Consider the following 23,264-nt stretch of genomic DNA (forward strand, 5'->3'; position numbering starts at 1 on the left):
CTGGCTTTCTCAAGGGAGCACCATGTGGCAAGTCTTGAGGGTATCGATAATCAGAATAGATTATTAGGGTGGGGGTCTTAAAGGACACAGGGGACTGGACATTATTTCTAGGCAATCATCTCTACTACTGCTAGGATCAGCAAGGAAACACCGAAGTCACAGCTGGGCTCACATGAGCAGTGGTACCCAAGGAGCAACACTCTGTACCTATGAATACCTCACCAACTTTAGAACTGCTGGTAGTTCTGCATCTACGCTGTTGCATCTGTTCTGTCAGCTCTAGTGAAGAATGTGCACCACTGCTCTTTACCCCTGTCATCTCAGCCACCTGACATGGCTGTAAAAATGCTTGTCTGCACCCTACAACCTTCAGACTAATGGCAGCTCAGAAAAATAATCTACTTTGGATGCAACATCCAAATGCATCATGCCATATTAGCCAAAGCTCTCGGTGCTGTATTTGCGGAGCAGAACTATTTGTACTAAAAACACTAGGTGCTATAGGCAGATACAACGTTACAGATCAGCACCTACAACAATGTTATTTCAATCTTCATGGGTGCCTTTAGATAAGCAAGACAAATAACTTAGCGGTGACAACCTGAAATGTATGTTAATTAGAAAGAGTCTAATGTGCCCTGGAACAAAGTAGGTACTCTAAGAGAACAGGACTGATGTATTGGTTCATCCAGGCAAGCCCTCTGTGTTTCTGAGCAGCAGATGGTCAATTTAAGCAGTCAGTACTGGAAGGAGCTGCACACACAGGAAGCGTCTCCTGGGTCAGGGATAAGCGGTTATCTTAAAATCCAGGCTGTAAAAAATTTATGCCCTTTCCTGGGTCACAGCGAGATTTCTTACACACCGTTTTTGCCATATAAACAAGGGGCTTAGTGTAAACCTGTGCCTTGCTTCTGTCAGTAAAGTGAGAGGAACATCTCAGAGGCTGATTTATCTGACTGCTCTATCCCATTTTAGGAGAGGATGTAAGTTTTAGGAGGTGATTATCTCTTGAGTGGGTCTTGGTGAGTACTGGGGAGCAGATGTCTAACTTTTACGTGGAGAGGAACGAAACCTTTGGTTTTGTAATTGTAGATGTTTTCTGACACCATTGCTCCCTGGAGTTGCTTGAGCCTGGCCAAAATTAGTTAGCCAAAGCCCGTTGAACTTCCGGAGCCTTAAGAGTATGGGTTTTGGCAGCATGTCCAAAACCAGGGCTTTTCTGGTGTAAGTCGTATATCCACAGGCCTTCAATATGTGCAGAAAGGCTGTGTTTGAAGTACCTGTTTATATAAACTGCTTTCAAATGAAAAAAGGCAGCAAGTATATTCAGATTGCTGGCTGCATGTGTGGGGGAAGTATGACTCAAATTCTGCTGCAGTGTTACAGCGAGGTGCAGGAGACAGGTCCTTCGACCTTGGTCAGTGGTGCTGCTTTTTCACCGTCGACTTCAGGGGTGCAGCTGGAGCCCCGATGCCGGCTTTCCCCGAGGAGCTCCCCAGCTCTGCCCGGGCATCCTCTGCGGCTCCTCACCGCCGTGCTTTAAGGCCGGGACGCCGGGCGGGCCTCGGGAGCCGCGGCACCAGCCCCAGACCCCGGGATCGAGCAGTTCAGCTGGGCAACGCCCGGGAGGCCACGGACGCCGCGACCGGCGCCGCCCGAGAGGTGCCGCGGTCGGGGCCGGCAGCCTGGGCGCACCCCGCGGCGTCCCCTCGGGGCGTTGTTCGCCCCCCGCGTCCTTTCTGCTTCCGGGGGCCGCCGCGGGGAGGATTTGCCGCAGATGACATCAGCCGTGGATGCTGGAAACGCGGCGGCGGCGCGGGGATGCGCCGGCTCCCCCCCTTCCTCCTCCTCCTCCTCCTCCTCGCCAGGTCCCTGCCCTGCATCGTCTCCGTATAAAAGCGCCGCCGCCTCCCCGCCCGCCCTCACTCCCTCCCTGCCGCCTGCGGAGCCGCCGCCGAGCGGCCCTTCTCCCCTCAGCGCCCCGGAGCCGCGGGGCGGAGCGGGGCGGCGGCGATGGCCACCGTGGTGGTGGAAGTGGACTCGGAGCCCTCCTGCAGCATCCCCAACCCCACCTCCCCCTCGCCCAGCCTCTCCCACCGCTTCCTGGACAGCAAGTTCTACCTGCTGGTGGTCATCGGCGAGCTGGTGACCGAGGAGCACCTGCGGCGGGCCATCGCCAACATCGAGCGAGGTGAGGCAGCGGGGAGCGGAGACACCGCCGGCAGCGCCGCGGCGCCACCCTCGCCGGCGCCTTGCCCCTCCTCGGGCGCAGACCCCCACGCACCCCCACCCCACGCAGGGCTCGGGCACACGAGCCGCCAGGACGCGGTCTCCGGCCCTTTCCTCCGCGGGGGTCCCGCCGCAGCCGCAGCCGCCGGCGCCCACCGCCCCTCCTCCGCCGGTGGGGTGCGGACGCTGCGGAGCAGCGGGTGCGGGCCGGGCCCCGCTGCCGCCCGCGCAGAGAGCCGCCGCGGGCTGGTGGCCCGCCGGGTCAGCCCGGCGGCGAGCGCCCTGCCCGCCCGAGGGGCCGGGGCCGGGGCGGGAGCGCAGCCCCCCGGCCTGCGGCCGCCGCCGAGCCCTCTGCCCGGAGACACCGGCGGTGGGCGTGGCGCAGTCCGCAGTGCGGTCCCTATGGCAGCCCGGAGCGGACAAAGGGCGGCCGCCGCGCCGGCGGGGGGGATGCGGCTGCCGGGGGGGGATGCGGCTGCCGTGGCGGGGGATGCGGCTGCGGGGCGGCTGCTCCCCGCAAACCCCCGTCCGCCGCCGCCAAACGGAACCGGCGGCGTTCGGGGCGTTTTCCTCCTCGGCGGCAAAGACTGCCCGAGAGGGAGCGCAGCCCTGCCTTTGTGTCTAACTTTGGGCGGTGAGACTTCTCTCTTGGCTGTAGAATTTTTTCAGGACCCAAGCTTTATATGCGCATTGTTTCTGTTTCAATAAAGACAAAACCTATGCGTAACAAGGCTAATACCTGAGTGCTCAGCTTCATTATTGTCCTGCCACGGGCTGCTTTGACTCCCTGTTTATTTGTCCTTTTTCTAAGATGGCCATACAGGAAGGTATTGCAAGTGAAATGACAGTTTTATTAAAAGTTCTTGGTGTGGTTTATGATACAATAGATTGCAGTATACGTGCAGCGGGGGGGGGGGGGGGGGGGGGGGAAGCCCTCTTGCAGTACTACTGTTACGAAGCACAAAGAAAATTATCGCCAGACCCCATAGTTTGTTAAACTCAACTGATACCTGATTTTGTAACATATATTTGTGTTCTGTGATGGTGAAAGCAGAGATTTTAGAAACGTGCCATTGTTAGAGGAGAGGAAGAGACCCTGCAACAGGGAACTGGTAGCAGCCTTGTCATGTAGGTGTGGTTCAGCAGTCCAGCTAGGACTTCATTTGTCTCTATTGTTGCTTTCTCAAGCATTGTTGCTTTAGCTGGCTGTTTCTGGTGATTATTTTTCACGGCTGTTTGTGGTAAAGGGCTGCCTCATCACAGCTAACCGGCTTCACCACGACCTGTTCATCCTTATTGCTACCATTGTCTCCTGGAGAGAACTACTGAGGCAGATGCTTTGTCATTCAGAGCCTCTTCAGCATTGCACTTTCCTAATTCTACCTAATTTTCCGTTGTGTCACAAGTGAATTGGCTGCATTTTAATTAAATTATTAAAAATTATAGAGCAAATGGATAAAACTTCTGCCCTCCAGGCAGCTGATGTCATCCTTCCTCTGAAGAAATGCTCTTAAGTCTCTTCTTGAAGCTTCTATTGTACAGTTGCTGCTGCATAGCTCTGTTGCTGCTACCTCCTGCCACTAAGCATAACACCCATTTACAGTTTTAAATGTTCAGAGGAAATGCTTAGGCCTTTTAATTCATCATTTTGGATTAGAAGTCACCTCACTGCTCCTGGTGTCAAAAGATCTGATTGAGATTTTGCCTGCTAGGAAAAACCGTGATCAAATTTTGAGGTGCATTGTTCTGGATGAGTACACTGGGAGTCTGAAGCTCTGTCTGCATGAGGCAAATATGGGCTCGACTAATCTCTTTCTCTTTGGGAAGTGTGCTGTAGTCTGGAAAAACCTGCTGCTTTCAACATTTATTTTCAACGGAGCCTTAAATGCATTTTGGGTTCTTGATAACTGTGCTTCAGTGTCTTGTCTGGTACATCTCCCGAGTACCATCACTGAAAAGTGTGGATTCATGCGCCAAACTGCAGAGCAACGTGTCAAAGAAAACATCTGCTGATAACACATCAGTGGTGTGATGCTACGCAACCTGGTGGAATGCAGAGTCATTTCTTAATATATCATGAGAAGGAAATGGCGTGGTGAGATGCATTTTCAGTAACTACGTTTGGGATGTGACTTTGCTAAGGGGACAATCCTCCAGCCCACCATCCACCAAAAAAAGAGGGCAGTGAAGAGAAAGCTTCAAGATTTTTCCACTGATTTGGCAGATGCCCTGCTGGGTGTGCCCTGCTTGCTCTCTGATTAGTCCTGTGTCTAGTGGCGCTGTACTCCTAAGTCTGCAGAAAGAAAGAAATAGCTCCAGTTCAGCCATGCTTCTAGTAGTTACGTTCAAGCTGTTAATGATCTACATCATTGGACTGACCTTGGATTTTAGTTCCAGATTTACCTCCGTTCTACCCAAACCTGCTTTGGTTATATAATGTATATAATACATTATGCTACTTTATAATGTACATGCGTAATTTTTGCATCCAGACTGCTGAATCATGCAGCTGCAGATTTGGGATACTCTATCCAAATCCCAGTTTCAGCTTCTAGGACTACTGGGCATATGGGACATCTAGGCTTTTTTGTTGCCATTTTAAGCTATTTATTTTGTGTTGAGTCCTGTATTTTGGACATTACCTGGCTCAGCAGTCTTGACTACACCTAGTCAGAATCTTAACCCTACAGCAAATTTGGATACATGACAAAAGCAGCTAGGGATGGTGGACAGGCCCTATCATCATCAGCACTGCTGAATCATAGTCCATATTGCTCAACTGACCTCCAGAAAGCTTTGTAGTCTCCCTGCAGAAGCTTGCTGTCAGAGGCCAGTGAGCTGTTTATCTTCTAGCTTCTTCAAGTTCAGTGTTAATTCAATACACTTCAGCTTCATGACTGATGTCAGTTTACTAGTCATAGTTTTCATATGCACTGTACGTGGATGGTATTATCATCTTTACTTTCTTGCTCTCAAATATTCCAACACCTGGATAACATTAAAGCCTGCTGAGCTGTATTTGTCTGCCAGAACTATGCCCCAAGAATGTACCATATGGCCAAGAGATTCCTGAGAAATGAGAATAAGGATACGTGCAGAAAAGACTCACTGCTTATGCCTCTGAACAGCGATGTATCAGTCAGGAAGTGAAGGTGGCTGGTTATAGCTCAGTTGTTTTTCTCTTGAGTGGTTATGAAACACAGGCAATACTATATTTTCAAATCTTTTTAGAGTTTCAAATGGCAGCTACTTAATAGCTGGTAGCATAGCCCAGTAGTAAGCATGCACCTACCTGGACAGGGATGCTGAGAAGGAAAAGCCCTGGATGAATTCTCCCTGAAAAGGCTTCAGGCTCTTGAAATCCAGATGTTTATATTTGCATGGAGAACCTACTTAGAGCTGCAATGGGAGATCGGCACTGCATATCTAATTTCTCTGCTCTTCCCCCTCTTTCTCCTCATCCTTCAGCCCTACAACATGGCTTCTGCCAGCATGAGTCCTGATACTTCTGCTGCTTTGAAAGAGAGTATAGCATGGGAGGTATTACTGACAGTAACATTCACAGCCTGAAACTCTGACAGAGTTACCAGCAGGAGTGTTTAGTGTTAGTCTCACAGTGCGGGGTTGGCTACACATGTCTTCAGGCATCTCCTTGCCAAGCCCCAAAGTAATTTAACTCAACGATTTCATGCAAAGACACGGCCAAGCAAGTGGGGAGGGGCCACCAGACACTTCCCTGCCTGCAGTCCCTTCTGTGTTTGCCAGCTAATTTGTGTAAGTCTAATGATGTTCCTTTAGGAAAAAAAGAAATCACTGTAACAAAAATCGCAACAGTGCAACTTAACTGTAGTGCAACTGCCTGCTCATTGTTTTTCAAAAGGAGAAGATTTTTCAGAACAATTTCAAATCAAGAAAATTATAGAAAAATGTTAAGCATGTTCTCCTGTGAGTTTTTTTGTTTGTTTGGAGTTTTTTGGTTTTTTTTTTTTTTTTTTTGTTTTGTTTTTTGGTTTTTTTTTTTTAATTGAGATTTTTTTTTTGTTTGGTTGGTTGTTTTTTATTTAGTCATCAAAATCTGATGGAAGGAAATTTGTCTTTTGGCTACAATGTTGGGGTTTTTTTCCTGGTCAAATTTCAGTCCATAAAAATATTTTTTGGAATAATACATTTTTTATTCATATATCTGTCAATTGGCTCACTTTCTAAGTAGCTGGGGGGAAAAATGGTAGGGACAAGAGATCTGCTATTTAGTTTTTAAAAGAAAAGAAGACCAAGCATAGCATTTTCTAATCTCAAAAGCAGAATTTTGATACTTCATAAATAAAAGATCACTTCAATTTTAATTTACAGTATGGGATACTTCAAAGCTTTTGAATGAAGAAGTCAGTAATTTAATACTTTGTATTTACATATTAATTTGCAACATGCGAGGTGATGCTGTCTTTTTTTTCTCAGAGGGACAAATACAACAGTCCTGCAATGTGACTGAAGTGTCCTCTGATTGATTCACTCTTTCAGTTTGGTAAATGTGGTTTAAACCCTGCTGCCAGCCAAACACCACACAGCTGCTTCCTAACCATCCCCCACCCCAGGGAATGGGGAGGAGAATTGGAGTCGTAAGGGTAAGGAGAGTTGTAGGTTGAGATAAAAAACACTTTAATAATAGAAATAAAATAAAAATAATAATTATAATAGCAATAATAGAAAATACAAATCATGTAATAATAGAAAATTACAATGCATAATACACAACATGATTGCTCACCACCTGCTAGCCATCCCAGAGAAGCAAAAATGCTGAAACTGCAATTCCAGAAGCGAGAGGGAGCTTCCCAGTCAACTCTCATCCATATACTGAACATGCGGTTGTATCATGTGGAATATTCTATTGGCCAATTTGGGTCCATTGTTGTGGCTGTGCTCCCTCCCTGATTCTTATGTACCTGTGCGTTAGCAGGATGTGGGAATCTTGATTTCTTAGCAACAACTAAAACCATCAGCATATTATCAACATTTTTCTAATTCAAATCCCAAACTGAATCCAAAACACATCACTATTCTAGCTTCTAAGAGGAAAATACTAGCTTTATTCCAGCCAAAACCAGGACAGTAAATCAGTGTATTTCTATTTTTAAAGTCAATTCAGGGACATCAGTAACTTTTCATAATGTGGCTACTAGGATATGGGACCAGCAGTCCTAAAGCAGGGGCTTTAAAGGATGGTCATCCTTTGGAAAGGCAGATTTTCTCTTGCCACTCACTGATTCCTGTCCAGAGTGCTCCTTCCGAGCATTCAACACTTTCCAAAAAATTGCTGTGTGCCTTGAAAGGAGGAGAGGCTGGGTTTAGAATTTAGAAATACACAAATAGCATGAATGCAAATTGAGAAATATTCAGTGACAACTTCCAGCGCTCATGTATCAAACTAGATGTGTTTTGTATTTTTAATTTTAGGAATCCGATCATGGGACACAAACTTGATTGAATGCAACTTGGATCAAGAACTGAAACTTTTTGTGTCTCGCCATTCAGCTCGATTCTCTCCTGAAGTTCGAGGTAAGTTTTTGGTGGTGTTTGACAGAGGTTGGTTTTGTTCGTTTGGGGTTTTTTTAAGAGCAGAATTAATAAATACACTTTGGAATTGTATTCATTTATGATTGTTTACAATGAGTCATTTTTTTCCTTTATTTTAAAATCTGGTTTGAAAATTATAATTTGTTTTAACTTTCTCACAGCTTAACTTGGAAATAATCAGCCTTTTAGTTACATGTATATCACCATGATTACTTTGGTAGTAGATGTTAGTTTTAGGGCCACACTAAAGTTAGGTAAAAATTTTTGACTGTTTGTTTACATAACACCAATTGAGTAGTCCCAGAGACTGAAGCTTATTGTGGTAGGCAGAGCACATACAAAAATAACCTGAAAAGTTAGCTCTACAGTTTGATAGAGTCAGAAATGGTGTCATGGTTGTTGTGCAAGCGTGGCTCAAGCCCCTTGTTTCTTCCCAAAGAGCTTGAACTTTTCTCTTTCTTGGTATGAAAGCTGAGGGGTGGAGGGTTTACCTTGATTCACAGGAATGTTCTTTGGCTTGTATGAAGAAATTACAAATTTACAGCACTCATAAGACTAAATCTCTTTTCCTACTTTTTCTTCAAGCCTGTTCTTCCTTTAGAGGACGCATACAATAAAGTAAAACAAAACAAAAAGTCCCATTTTGCGAAGACTGTAAAAACTGATTTTGTTCTGGTTGCATGGGAATCAAACGTTTGATAAGCTTTCTAACCTTGTTACTTTAACACAAATGCTGAGTGAGCATGTGTGAAATTAGTCATGGTTTTCATGTAAAAATACATAACCTTCTCAAATGAGTAGAGGTTGCTTTCATTGGTGAAATCATGGTGGCCATGTGCACGTTGACTAGTACTGGCACCTAGTTCTGATGAGTGTTATAAATTCTAGCTTCAGGAACATCTCTTAAGTGTGGTAAAAAAGGGCTATGAAATGTATCATGCTACTACATCACATTCCTAGAGTCCGTTGATATACACTGACAAAGAGATCGTGATGTCTTGCTTGCATGACAGTTTTGATATGATGGTTGCAAATAATGTACAGAAATGTCTTATGTAACTATTTCTTCCTCTTACAGCATAGGTTATAGCAGATTTTGCCATATTTACCCATATATAGAGTAAAACATTGCCAGAGTTAAGAAAAAAAACAAATCCTCTATGATTCTTCTGGTGTGAAAACCAAGAGAACCAATAGAACAATACTCAGTGTGGACATTTTGAGTCAAGGCATGTACTTCCTGATTTACATAGAAGTAAACTCAGGCCTAGAATACATGTCTTTCATTTCAGTTTAAGTGTCATGAAGCCAGTTCAACTTCTCGATGGCACTAGTACCCTTGTTTTACAGAGAAGGAATTCTGATAAGTGAAATTATCACAATTTATCTTTAAGGAATGCAAGATGCAGTGCATCCCATTTTTAGCATGTATGTGTTTTACTTTAAAACTTTAGGGAGAAAAAAGATCTGGGGGTCCTCCTTTAGCAAAATTTTCCAATGTGTCTAGTATTTTTTGCTGTCTTGTTTAGATGATAAATCCTGATACCGTTGCATGAATTAAAATAAAGCAAATGCTCTGCTTTCATATGGTAAATAAAATAATATTATGCACACCATTTTTCAACAGAAAGATTATAGAATCCTCTAGGAATTTTTCTCTAGGAATTGTATTTTGGGTTGATTTTTTTCTTGTTTGTGTAGACTTGCCTGTTTAGTCTGTCATTGTGTTGAATTACAGCTTAATTGCATGGGACTGGAATTCATCAACATCTCTATGACAAGCAGTAATGAATGTGTTTTTCACCACTGCTTAATCTTTAAACAATAAACAACCAAACTCTATTTTAAAAGAGTGTTAAGGGAGCCTGAAACTTGGGTAAAGGGAACATACAGGAGTAAAGCTATCACTTGACCAATTTCATGTCTTAAGATTTTGTGGGGAAGCCCTCTAGAATCCTGTTGCACAGGTCAGATGATAATTTATTTTAGTCTCTTTCTGTGGTTCTTGGATGAAGCTTCTTTGTATCCTTCTTACTTTTTCTTAGTTCGTAAAAATTTCAAAATGTTTGATTTGTGTTAAAACACTCAAATATTGGATTTTGAATGTTTAACCAGTGAAATGGTTAATGTTCATACTAAAGAGATGATTTCAAGTGCATATTCCTTTATGGTCCCAGACTCAGAAATTCTTCAGAATTTGGGTTACTAGGAGACATTTTGTCCAAGGAAAGTAGTCATCCAAGGTGACAGGGTAGTCTGGGAGGTAATTAAACAGCCTTTTTTTTAGTCCTTAGGGACTGGACTCTGTGAGACTCATACGTAGGGACAGTTTGCTCTTGAGGAAGAGTAAAGAGTGTGTCTGTACAGCTCCTTGTGTAGTCAGGTCTGACTGCTGACTGAAGCCTGTTTGATTATGATGTTTAATTATGGTAATTGCAGTGCTGGCTCAGTACATGCTTGTATGCTTCTCAAAGCAGCTTGAGGATATGCACAGCAGCAATGTGAAGGGTAGGACTCTTTCTCCAAAAGAAAGCTTGGAGGAAATGGGGCCAACCCTGTCCCCATGCCATATGCCTGCGATGTTGAAGGAGACACATGTGAGAGAATATGTCTGTCAAAGCATTCATGTGTTTTCACTCGAAGAATTCAAGGTCTAATCCTTCTCCCTGGGTAGTGAATGCAGTGTACATGTTGATACTGCAGGGAGCGCAACTGGATCCCAATGCTCTTTTTGTGCTCTTTTCAAGGGAATGGATTGTGACAGTGGTATTTGTGCATCCTGTATTCATCTGCTGGGCAATTTATGGAAGATTTATGATTCCTAAAAAATAGGATTCAGAATTGAAATGCCAGCAGATTTTTTCTGATACCTGTAAAGCAGATGAGTTAGCAGACTCCTTAATAATACCAGATCTTGTGGACATGTTGTCAGGTGCTGGTGAAAAATGAGTTAACAGAGCTGGTTGCCAAGACAACAGGCAACATGACTTAAAATGGGTGCTCCACTACTTCCTTCTGTTTTCTCTGTCATGTACTGATAACTTCCAACTTATGTTAACATCACAAGGACAAAAAAATTAAAGCAATGAGTTGTAACATGTACGTGCTGGAAAAGGGAGTGTGTATCTGGTAGTTAGGCAGTGCAAGTGGAGAGTCTTGGAAAGAAATCTGTTGACATTGCAGCTATACAAACCAGTCTTTTCTTAATTTAAAAAAAAAAAAAGTTTCAGCTGCATTAAAGCAGCTTCACAAAAGACAAAATAAATGAGTTTTTGGGGTGGGGGTGGGGAAAGGTGAAGCCATTGAGGGCCCTTCTGCAAGACTTCCACACCTGCTGTTTTGTCCCTCAGCTTCCACCTGGGGACACTTGACTGTTGCATTGGTGCGTATTCAAGCCCTTGTCTAGATGAAATGCATTTTATTTAAATAGCTGTTCAGTAGCTAGCCATCCATAACATTCTAAGAAACACTGCTAAAGCAATGCACCGTGGCTATGTTGTACTTTGTCCTGTTATGAAGAATTGTGTCTGTGGAAGACATGTTTACTGGATGACTGGTACCGGGAGGTCTCCTGTTGCCTAAATCAGCAGTTGGTGACTGCACTGGCTTCCTTATCTGTGCCCAAGCCTATTTTCACCAGCCTGCCTGTGGCCAGGGGAGACCTTGGCAAAGTGCAAGACATGTCAGTGTTCCCTGGGCAGCCACCTGCATCATTATCATCAGTGGATTTGCCTCCTTTAGGCTTCCTAAAGGAAGTCATTGTTCACTGAAACTGTCATGACCCCAAAAAGCCTTAACAGATTTCATTCCAACAGTTACTGTTTCAAATGTTACTGTTTGGGACTGTTAGTATCCTGTGAAGAATTTTTGGATCTAGGAATTTTGGTCATCAACGCCCACTGCTCTGTACTTTGCCCAAGTGGTGCATGGTCCCATTGCCTTTGTCAAAGAGATCTAAAACCAGTTAAGATCACACATAGTGGCTCACAATGTGAGCTCGTGGAATTGCTGATAGAATCCTGAAGGGCATGGTTTTCATGCTCTCTTACTGAACTTCATCAAAATTTGTTGAGAGGACACAGGTACTTGAACAAAACCTGTCACTTAAAATGAAAGAAAAAGACCCAAGAAATCAAGACCAGACTTCTCAACTGGTATGAAAGCACCATCACTAAGTGCCTAGGAATTAATTTCACTTAAAATATCAAGTAACCTGGTATGCACATTTAGGGACATCTTATAAATATGATTCTTCAGCTATTAGAGACTGCAATAGCTGGAATAGCTATCAAGTGGAGTCATTTTAGCTCATTCTATGTTTGAGAGGTTAATTTTAGTTGGCTACCAGACTTGGTTTTTCTCTCAAAGTATTTGTGCCTTGGAAGAAAGAAAATGGAGGCAGAGTAGTACTTGAACAGGGAATTGAGCTGACTCATGCTGCTGCGGCTGTGAATGGTGTCCCTGCAGGGTGATGCTGCAGCGGTGGGGACCCCCAGTGTCCTCACTGGGACAACTGGCTGGGGAGCACATGCAGCGCTCTCATCTACTCGCAAGCTTTCTTTGTGTAGGATGCTAGGATTTTGGTGGCTCAGGAGAGGATTACTGTGTAACAGGCTGTATGTTTGGATACATGAATTGTCAAAGACTTCCTTTCTTAGTACTAACCAAAATTCCAGAGAGGGGCTAATAAGTGATTTTATCTTTTTTTCATCTTTGAATAAACTGTTGCACTTACGTGACAATCATTCTGACACTGAATTCCATTTCTACTTTTTTAGGAATGATCTCAAAGAAAATTATCATGAATTTACATTGCAGCCAAAACACCGGTATCTTCTGATGCTAGGCTTAGTGTGAATCAGCAAAATGACTGAGAGGGGTTTTTTTAAATGCCTTGTATCACAAGTACATACCATTAGTTCAGTGGTCTTAGAATAACACATATTTTATGGCAACAGGTTTTTGACCTGTGTAAGGTAGCTACCAGAGACATGGGATTGTTAGCTGTGAATAGTGATAGAATTTTAACTCCGCTATAAAATTTAAATCCCCATTCCTCTTTATTGGAATAATAATCCAGTATGCCTAATGGTATATTCAGAAGGGTTATTTTGTTAAGGGTTATTTAACAAAAATTTACAGAATTATAATTTTTAATTTGCCCATTATGAGACTCCTCAGTCTTTCTTTCCTAACATTTTGTCTGAAATGGAAGACTTTTAAACAACATTTTATTTTTGACCCTTGCCCATTATCATTTACACATGACCCATCTCTCATCTTTTCCATTATGGATTTATAATAAATGTGTAACCAGAACATCATTGCCACTTTTTTCATCTAGTTTCTGGTTGCCATGGGCAACAGTTTTCTCAGATGTCTGTTTTTCTTAATTTTGTTAAGACTTATCTGTTTTAATTGCCTGGATTTTCTGTTACTTTCTGGTACAGTTTATCAACCACATGAGAGAAATATTAAATGTTTGTAATTTGACTTTATAATGAGAAAAGACTTGATCCACAGGCCATTGGAATAATCAAATTGGATTTTTGATTAGAGGAAATACTATCTAGTATTTTTAAGGTAGAACAAGGACCAAATTTTCACATGAGGGAGAAAATGAGTACTTTAACTTCTTTCTTGCCAGATAAAAAGTGGTGCTTTATTGCAGCGAGTTGACTACTACTGTATTAAGTAGTAGGACCAGACACAGAGAGGAAGAGTTTAGACACTCCTTGTCTCTAGACTGAGTGGAATGGGCAGCACATGTTCATCCCTGTTGCCAGCTGTAGAATGAGAATTGCCACTGTGGCTACTGCTATCAGCCATGCAACAGCATGAGGAGCTCCAGCTGTCATTTACCTTGTAGAGACAAATGCAAGAGATGCATTAGTGCTGGCCGCAGATCCAGGTGCTCCTGTCTGTAGACTGCTGGGAGTATCCCATAGTACTTCACAGTCCCTATGACTAGGTAGGGAAAATACGCACTTTAGTCAGTAATAGTCACAAATAGAAAGCTGGGTAGTTCTGTAACAGAGACCCATGCTTTTGCATCAAACCCCCAGATGGTCCCACCAAAAGGACGTGATGGTCACTTTTAGGTCTTGTAGTTGCTGGTGGCAATCTGTTTTTAGAGTTAAGAAGAAAATCCAGTGGTCCTGATGAGCACTGCTGTCTATGTGTCTAGCATAGACTCGTAAATGTAAGGACATGATTCTTCTGGTTCCTGACTTTTCTACTGGTTGGAATTAGTCAGTCTATGATTCAAAACCCGTTGCTGATACAAGACAAAATTAAGTTTTTTAAAAAAAGATATTAAAAATCTGTGTGAATTTCAGCATTATTTTGATGTTTGTTTTGATATTTTGATTTTAAATTTTGCCAGCTTTGTGTATTTTGCTACTTAGAGCTTGTCTATAGTGGTAAGATGAGTGTGTCCTGTGTCCCTCTGTCCCCATCTCCTGCATAGTCATATGTGAGAGATTCTGCCCATCAGAACTCTGGGAATTTTAGGGCTTTATCTAAAACAAACCAACAAAAACACACATACAAACAAAAAAAACAAGCAAAAAACCTCTTCCAATAAGAAGCCATATTCTTAGGCTGTATAATCTCTTGAGTGATTCTAATGAGCTATGGAGACTTTCACATGGAAGTCAACTCCCCCTGCCGAAGGCAGACTTTGGAAGCTGTCCCAGTTTTATGGCATTTCTGTAGCTCTTCTGGAGAAAAGGCTGATCTCAGCTTCAGCTCCCATATCCTGAGTCACAAATAAGCTTCTCTAGGTCTTGAAAACTCTTTATGGTGGATTGAGTTGTGTTGTCCATGTCATCATGTCCTCCCACCAGCCCCCCAAGAGACTAGAAAGCAAAAGCAAGAAAACTCATGGGTCAAGACAAAGATGATTTAATAGTGAAGGAAAGAGGAAAAAAAGAACAACCAAAGTAAAGGAAATCATTCACCACCTCACACAGGCAGACTAATGCCCAGCCAGTCTCTGAACCTTGGAAACTAAAACCACCACATTCTTTCTCTACTCCAGCTTTGGTTGTTGAGCATGATATAGGATATGGAACATCCCTTTGGCCAGCTTGTGTTAGCTGTCCCATCTTTGTCTCTTCCCAAATTCTTGTCCACCCCCAGCTTACTCATTGGCAGGGAGAGTGGGGCAGAAGGCATCCTTGATGCTGTGTAAGTTCTGCTCAGCAACAGCAAAAACATTGGTGTGTTATCAACACTATTCTAGACACAAATCCAAAACACAGCACTTTACTGGCTTCTGTGAAGAGAGTTAAGTCCATCCTAGTCAGAGCTAGTAAACTCTTAGCATTCATACTGTATCCATTAACAAGAGCAAGACTCCAGTCTTGGGTAAGTCCTTTCAAGAGACCATCAGGAAATAACTGAAGTTTCCTGGATCACTGTAAATGTGAGGAAATTGATAACATGAAAACTGCCCTGGTCACGTGGGACAGTCAAGACAGACAAGACTACAAAAAATAATCAAACAGGGAAGAGAAAAGCCTTGCTTTCATCTTTTTGTGTTCAAGTCATGTTTTTTTTTGCTGGCACTGTTGTTGAAGGAAGATAAATATGGGATGAAGCCTGACAGACCCCTAGGAAGAGAGCTCAACCAGAGGGGTCTTGCTTCTGATCTTGGGGCTTTGAAACATCCAGCATGCATCCTGGCAGGGGTATTATGGCCATCCAGCATGCTTTCTTAACCTCAGGCTGTGTCCTGAAGTTTTCTTGGTCTTCTAGAACCTGCACAGAATTTACACGAGTACTTTAAATAGATACAGAAGGCAATGCCTTCAAGAGTATCTCTGGACTGGATTTAATGCTTGTCACAAGCTAATAATTTAATGACATTACTCATAATCATTTATCTAGCACTATTGAATTTTTCAAACTTATTACTAGCTGCAAAGCTCAGATTCTGAAAGTTCATTAGACTTGGAAGATTTAAATATTTTTCAATACTAATTAGGCTTTTGTACATTTAACATTTCCTAACAACTTAATAAATTTTAATATTTCTGTCTACTTTTTCAGTAATTGTATTACAGAAGGCCATTCTTTTTACATTTCAATCCACTATATATAAAATGCTTGAAATGGTCTTCTGTTTATTTTATATTGTGCCCCACAATGTGAATTGCTGGATCAAATAAAAAACCTACCATCTTTCAACATAACACATGGAAGACACGGAAGTCATCAAAAAGAAATTCAAATGGATATCATGTATTATCTAAGTGAGCCTTTAAAAGTAAGGATGTGCTCCTTTGATCATATCACTGTCTCAACTGTATAAGTAGTTTGTCTGCACCAATTGTATTCCTGAAGGGTTCCTAGTGGGAATAGTTACTCTGCACCTAACAATCCGCTACACCTATAAAAGCCTTTAATTACAACAAGAATTACAATTTGTTTCCAGCTTTGGTAGGGTAGTGTCATTGTATGTCAAGTTAGGGGATTATCATGTGGAAGGAGACCTTGCCACATTCTCATTTTGTGTTGAACAGCAGGATCTGATAGTATTAATCTGTTAGGAGAAGTTGTTGAGTGGGGAAAAGCCATTTAGTGGTCTATGCTAATGGGTGCTGGTCCTCCACAACCATTTATAGACAGCAAACAGAGGAAAGAGGATATGTAAAGCATTCAGATTTCCTTAAATAGTAGAGACTTACTATTCAGTCCATTTAACAGTATAATAAAGTCATGGGTTAGAGCCATGCTTACCTAAAAAGGTATAGTTTTGACTTCTGGATTGTTTTGTGGCCCGTGTGCTCCCTCTGTAAATAAATTGGTTTAAACTAATGCAAATTCCAGGCCAAGGAATCAGTTTCTTTCAGAGAATCTGGAAGAAACTTAGAGATTGACTTTATTTTACACATATCTCTTCTTTTTTCTTTTTTTTTTTTTTCACAAAGCATGTTATGTATTTGCAGAGTCGATGCTCCTCTAACTTCCTGTCCATTCCTAACGTGTCTTTTTCCCTGCTGATGTTGGAAACAGCTGGGCATCTATGAAATTACCTGTGTTGTCCCACACTTTTCGGGCCATCCTAGAGAGCTCTGAGAATCAAATGAGTTTTTAACACAGTACCTGCTGCTTTCCGGGTGGGTAGTATTTAGTGTGGTATGTTCAGCCCTGGGAAATGTTCTGGTCCTGGCATGGTAACATTTACTCCCTTCTTGTCTTGACTTGCAGTCACAAAAAATAAGGGATGGCTTTAAAAGGATGGGCCACTCTAAGAACTTTCTTTCGCTATTGGAAGTGAAAGAGTGGTGGTGCAAAGCAGCCCTATGTAGAGTTTACCCTACCAACTCCAGATGAACTTGTACCTCTACCCAGGACAGTGCAGCTCCGTGCAGATGCAGTCCCAGGCTTCAGTCCTAGGGAGCAGAATGATCTCTTCAGTGATGAGCCACTCAGAAGACTATCAGGAGGGTTTTATCACATCAGTATTTAGCTTTGCCATAGCTCTGAGTTGGCAGGGCTCTACTGCCATGTTTCAGAGACAGCTTTGGTGTCTCTGCAAGGGCAGTTTTTGCATGTACAAAGCATAAATCAAAGGCTTTATACACTGATGTCCAAAACTATTTTTCCCATTTCCATGATTTATTTTTTTATTTCTTCAGCTTATTTTCAACACTGTATCGTATTCCCTTCTGCTTTCCTAAAATGAGTGAAATGTTGAGTTTTGATATTAGCAGATGTTTTCAAGAGGACAGAGTAGCCTATGTTCATCCTAGATGACACTTTCTTCTTTTCCCCATGCTGTTCTTTCTACAGTCTTCCTGTATGTCACAGTAAGTTGCAGTAATTTAGTGGTAAAATATGAATGGCATCTTGTCATTACTGGGCACTTCCAGGCTTGCTGCCTTTCTTGGAGCCACACCACAGCTAACAACAAAGACATGTTTACTTCTTTAAGAGATGAGTTTAGAAAAAGCTGTGGTTTCTGATGTTTCTGCTCACAAATGATGTTTTGTAGTTTATCCTTCTTCTACTTCTGGCTTCCCTCTTATATTAAATATGTTGGAGGCTACTTCCAGCACTTCCAGATTTTTAATGGTCTTTCTTTTGAGCAGATTGCTGCCTCTTTGTCAGTGTTTTACCTTAATCTAGGCAATGATCAAATTACATTTAGTCTGAAATTCTTGCTGAACCCCACCCACCAAGTATTACTTCCTGTACTTTCCATGTCTATGACTTACTTGCAAAGATGGGACACTCTCAGAGAATATTGGGTTGATATTAGACCAACTATTTGTCATTACATAGTCTGGGTGATCTGGTTGTTGGCTAGGTAGGGACTGGACACAATGCGAAATCTCATCAATAACTGCTGGGGAAAAAAAAGAGCAGATGTTTTCAAACCAGTAGAGATGTAGCTTACATGGATCTGCCTTGCCGTAAGTACTATGACAACAGTTACTGCTTTGTAAGTGAACAGGACAGATATTCTCCACCAAGATGATTATTTACGATCAAATCACAAATTGGCTACATAAAGCTTGGAATCATGGTTGCTATAGCTGACGGCACAGTAACAAACAGATTCACTGCTGAGTCTGAGGCTTTTTCAGATTTTAATGTCGAAGCTTTAGACTGAATATTCTCACCAAATATTTAAAGAACTCAAGAGTAATTTTTGAAATCCTGTGAAATAAAAGGAAACATAGGAAAACACAAGCAATCTCAGTCTTGCAGCTCTCACTGATGATATTTTCTCATTACCTCTGATGTCTTTTGAGATGTTAGTATTTACAGACATCCTTTACTGGTACAGAGTTAAGTTGTAATAATATACTTCAGGTTCAAAACCTTCCCATCAAAGTTTCTACACAAAATTCAACATCATATCATGCAGTTACAACTACTTAATTTAAAAATGCAATTTAAAAAAACAACCCCCCAAAATGAACCATATCACGTTTTCTTACCCTTTCCCTGTTTTTGGAAATTGCCTGCCATAGAATTATCCTCCCTCATGCTTTTTTTGCCAGTAGATGGCATTCTCAATGCCCATACTCATTGCCATGCAGTAAATAATCATGGTCTGAAGTCGGTATGAATACTTCTGTAGTGGTTTTAGGTCATAGTACTCAATATGAGACATATGTTTCTATTTTGCTTTGACATCTTGCTTGGAATTTAAATTTCAGACAATTCAGCTCTGTTGACTGTGAAGAACAAATGCCTCAATGTGAAATGAGCTTAGCAAACTTGAGATCTCTCATAGACAACAGAAGAAAAGCAGAGAATAGCTCATGCAGGGCAAGAGCTCTCTCAATTTGAAGACCACAGATAGTCATCATTTATGAAAATGCTTAACAATACATTGTCTGCAGAGCCAGTAGGGAGAAAAGCAAGACCATTATACATACAGCTATATTTGTGCATAAATTAACACATGCTGTAGATACAGCTGAGGAAATCAGCCTTACAGATCATGTATTCTCTGTATTTTCAGAATGCCTCTTAACAAACCTGAGCTTCTTATGTTTCAAAGCTGCAATATAACCACAGCAAGACATATAGTAGTGCCTCCTCTCCCATGCTGAATTTAGAGCACAGCATAGAATAAAAGTCCTGAGACCAAAGCATGTAGACTCTTGACTCACTTGTCAAGCTTACTTTATCTCAGTTTTCTTCCCATGTCTGCTATGACTGTCTGTTAGGAATATAGTAGTATGTAGTTTCACAAACTGTTTCAGTATTGTCTATCTGTATCTTGCTCATACAAGTTAAATCCCAGTGTGGCCTTTTGGCTTTCTTAGGGATGGAAAAAAAAAATCATGGCTTTCTAAGTGATTGTAGAACACATGATACATTCTAAATCAGGAGACCTGAAGTTTAGTCCTTACTTTGCCCTTCAACTACATCAAGGGTGAGACTGTGGCTATCACACTCAGATGCTGTGGACAATCCTTCATCTGGATTATTCAGTTGCAGGGCTGTAATGACATTTAATTCTTTTTGGTTTGCTTCAACTTCCCATTGAGGACTGCTCTGCCAAGTGTGCCAGTAGGGAATCTAATGTCAGTGATTTATGCAGCATGGTCTTCATTAGAATTCAAAATGAGGCCGCCAGCTCTCTTCAAATAAGCTACCAGCCAGATGTTAGAAAGTAATCACTACAGGAATCACTCAACTTGATTTGAAAATAACACTGAAGATGAAAAGCTGAGATTAGCCATTCGCCAATTTGTGTAATTCCTTCAGATTTCTGAGCTGTATTTAAAAAAAAAATAAAATGTGAGGACATTTTATGAAACTGAACACCTGCATACATCACGTGGGGAAAACATTTTGGTATATGCAAATACTGATAAGTGGACATTCAAATATTTTTCAGTTAATTTAATTGCGGGCAAAGTAGCAGAGCTCTGGATGCTCACTGGGAACAACTGTCTGTTACCACTTATTAAAAAAACCCAACCCCCAAAAAACTGAAGAAACAAAAAATGCCCCAAAACATAGCCAGCATTTATCTTAAATTGTGATTATTACCTCACTTCGAAAAGTTCTGCTTTTAACAAGTGTAAATTACGGGTAATTTTACTGAAAACAGAAGGCGTCCCTCCAGGTACACCTCATTATACGTCAGGGCAGCATTGGAGTGCTGTTGAAGAATTGTAATTTGTAGATCCCATCTATAGGGAGTTGGAGGGAAATGGTTGTGGGGAGCTGGTCTATAGCTTGTAACAGGGTTCCATGTAAAATGAAGTGCAGCACTGCTGTGGTGCTGTGGCATCACTTGAAATAAAGCCCAGCAATCCTCTTCTGTGGTTTCCTTGCGAGTCTGGGTGGTGCTGAAGTTGGCAATAAACAGCTGCCTTCCATTAGACCAAAACCTCTGTAGGTAGCTGAGTGTCTGTGCAAAGCATAAGCCAAGCTGGTGAAATATTGTCTGCCATCTCTAACAAAGCTTCATGTCAAGTAGGAGTGAAATGCTTTTAAGCACTACCGCATGTCTGTGGAAATGTGTGCTTTATTACTAAAACATTCTTGTCAGTCCTAAATCCAGGAATGCTTAAAGTTAAAATGCCATGGGGAGGTGAAGTAAATGACATTTTGGTTACCCCTCTGAGTTTGGCTTAGTGACTGACACAACCTTCAAGTCCTGGGGGAAGTGGCAAGGAGTAGTCTTTTGCCTTGTTACCTCTGCTGTGCCATCTCAGCCTCTGCACGGCTGCTTATCTTGGGGCCAAGGGTTAATTAGAAGACTTTGAGGATGAAGTTGTAGAAGGGAATTTAAATTGCATCTGTATGGATCACGATCTGGTGGAGTTCATTAGCATGCAGGTGGAGTTCATGCGCTTCTCTGCCTCTCCTCCCAAAGCTTGTGACTTCCAGGCACTTCCACACTCCAGCAGATCTGTTGTGCCTTATGGGCTTGGCCTGCATTTTCATATTAGCACAGTTTAATTAGGCAAGGAGAGATTGATCTGTCTCCAGAATGATCTACAGATACGATAGATCCATATTTATTACAAAGATTCTTTCAAATAAATGTCTGCTCTGTTAGACAGGTTTGCTCATTCAGAGGCCCTAGAGCCATTTAAGAAACAATTAAATCCTCTCTGGTGTGAAACAGAATATAAAAAAGGATTAAGACTGACAGGCTACATATTCTCTCTAGTTTCGACTGTGTTCCTATGCCTTGCTATTCTCATCTGATACATACGTTCTGATAGAGGGAGTTGGGTTCTGGAACTGCTCTGTAGAGCAGAAGTGTAGCAGAGTAGAGTGTAAGTGATGATGTAAAGTGGGTAAAGGCATTGGCTAAAAATGAACAAGCCCAAACGGAAATAAGTAGCTATAGAGCAATATATAACCGCTCTGCTGGGAAGAACTTTTGATAGTTTGATTCCATAAAATTTATCCTGGTTATCCAGATTTGATGTGAAAGGCAAGTGTGAAGTGATCCAGTCTCCTAAACACTCAGGTGAGTAGCCAGGGTTACAGTGGCTGTCCAGTAAATGCCACATGAGGAAAGCTTCCACGATCAGGTCATTGTTGATAATTCTTCTGATTTTTTTTTTTTTCCCCAAAAATTAATTTTAGAGTTCTGGGCAAGGGAAGAAGTTTTCCCTTTAGGGAGCATGTTGGAACAATACGCAAAATCTACTCATTTGTGAGGATTCACAAAGGACCTGAAACAGAAGCCATAAATCAAAACTTTAACAGAAAAAGTCAAGGAGAAAGACCTGTGATGTCAACTAATAAGAAGAACACCCTTGTGATGTCAACTAATAAGAAGAAATTATATAATTTATACAGAAAACAAACATTTCCTTCCTAAGTTTTATGCAGTTTGGATTTATTTACATGGTTCAGTTTGCTACTCATCATTGTGAATATTCTTTTATTTAATATATCTAAATATACATATAAATATTTTATAAAAATATATGTAATATGTATTTATTTAATATTTTTATAATACTATATATTATAAATATTCCTAGTTTTAAGATTTTATTTTTCAGGTTAATGCCTTATGAACTACAGAGTAATGTAACTTTGTGAAAGTGTAGCCATCTCAAAAAAATGCAGTAAGGACCACAATCACCAAGTATGCTTGAACTGGCATATACAGCTGATTTGACTAGTTCAGCATAAATTAACCTCCCTTTTCTTTTTTGGAGTCTTCAAGTATAAACTGAATTTGTAGCAAGAAAAGTCTTTTGTCCAATATTACTTCTCTTGGGAATTGATCAGAATTTTGCTCTTGATCCCAGTGAAGGCAATATCAACCTCAACATTATTTAATATTCCTGTTCTCCAGAGGTAAGTACTTTTATCTTAAAAAAGAATGTATAGGGCAGTTAATTAATATCTAATAAGAGTTCTCCTTTTAGTGTAACTCCCTTAGCAAATTAAGTGTGCCAATCTTAAAATGTATCACAGTTCATATGGAAAAAGAAAAATAATGCAACTCTACCTATCATGCAAGACAGTGGAAGCTTCTGAAGGAAATCTAATAGCAAAGTTTACATTTCTTTGTCGAGACAAAACATTAAAACTCACAGGACTTTTCTTCCCCAAAAAGATAAAATAAATTAAATAGTTTAATCTTTGGGTGAAAAAATGCAACTATATTTGTATTGCGTTCTTTAAGCTTTCCCCTTCATTGTTTTTTCCAAATGATGATGATCCTAAAAGTGTACCTGAGTTGTGTTCATTTAATACCAGATGGGTTAAATGTCTCACCAATGCTGACACTTTGTCATTCTAATGAAGTACCATTCATGAGTGTCTGTAATTACACAGCCTGTGAGCAATCAGCAAGATTTCTAAAGGGCGTGTATCACATCTAAAATATAATTTTGTTCATTGCATAGTCTAATTTCACGTGACATTTGCCAGCCAGGACACAAGCATTCTGCAGGAAGCAGCAGAGTATCTCTGGTCTCCTTTAGACAAAAGAAGGTGAAAAAATA

General features: G+C 41.4%; 1 protein-coding gene across 1 annotated transcript in view; it reads left to right on the forward strand.

Annotated features, from left to right (window-relative positions):
- Positions 1-1,793: 1,793 nt before the first annotated feature.
- MAP1B (microtubule associated protein 1B) overlaps positions 1,794-23,264 on the forward strand; it is a 73,531-nt gene continuing 52,060 nt past the window's right edge. Inside the window, exons 1-2 of the mRNA XM_074933282.1 lie at positions 1,794-2,191; positions 7,684-7,785. Coding sequence (XP_074789383.1) covers positions 2,014-2,191; positions 7,684-7,785 — 280 coding nt within the window. The 5' untranslated portion in view covers positions 1,794-2,013. The remainder of the gene's footprint in view (positions 2,192-7,683; positions 7,786-23,264) is intronic.

This window comes from Athene noctua, chromosome Z, assembly GCF_965140245.1.
Source record: "Athene noctua chromosome Z, bAthNoc1.hap1.1, whole genome shotgun sequence".
NCBI classification, from domain to species: Eukaryota; Metazoa; Chordata; class Aves; order Strigiformes; family Strigidae; genus Athene; species Athene noctua.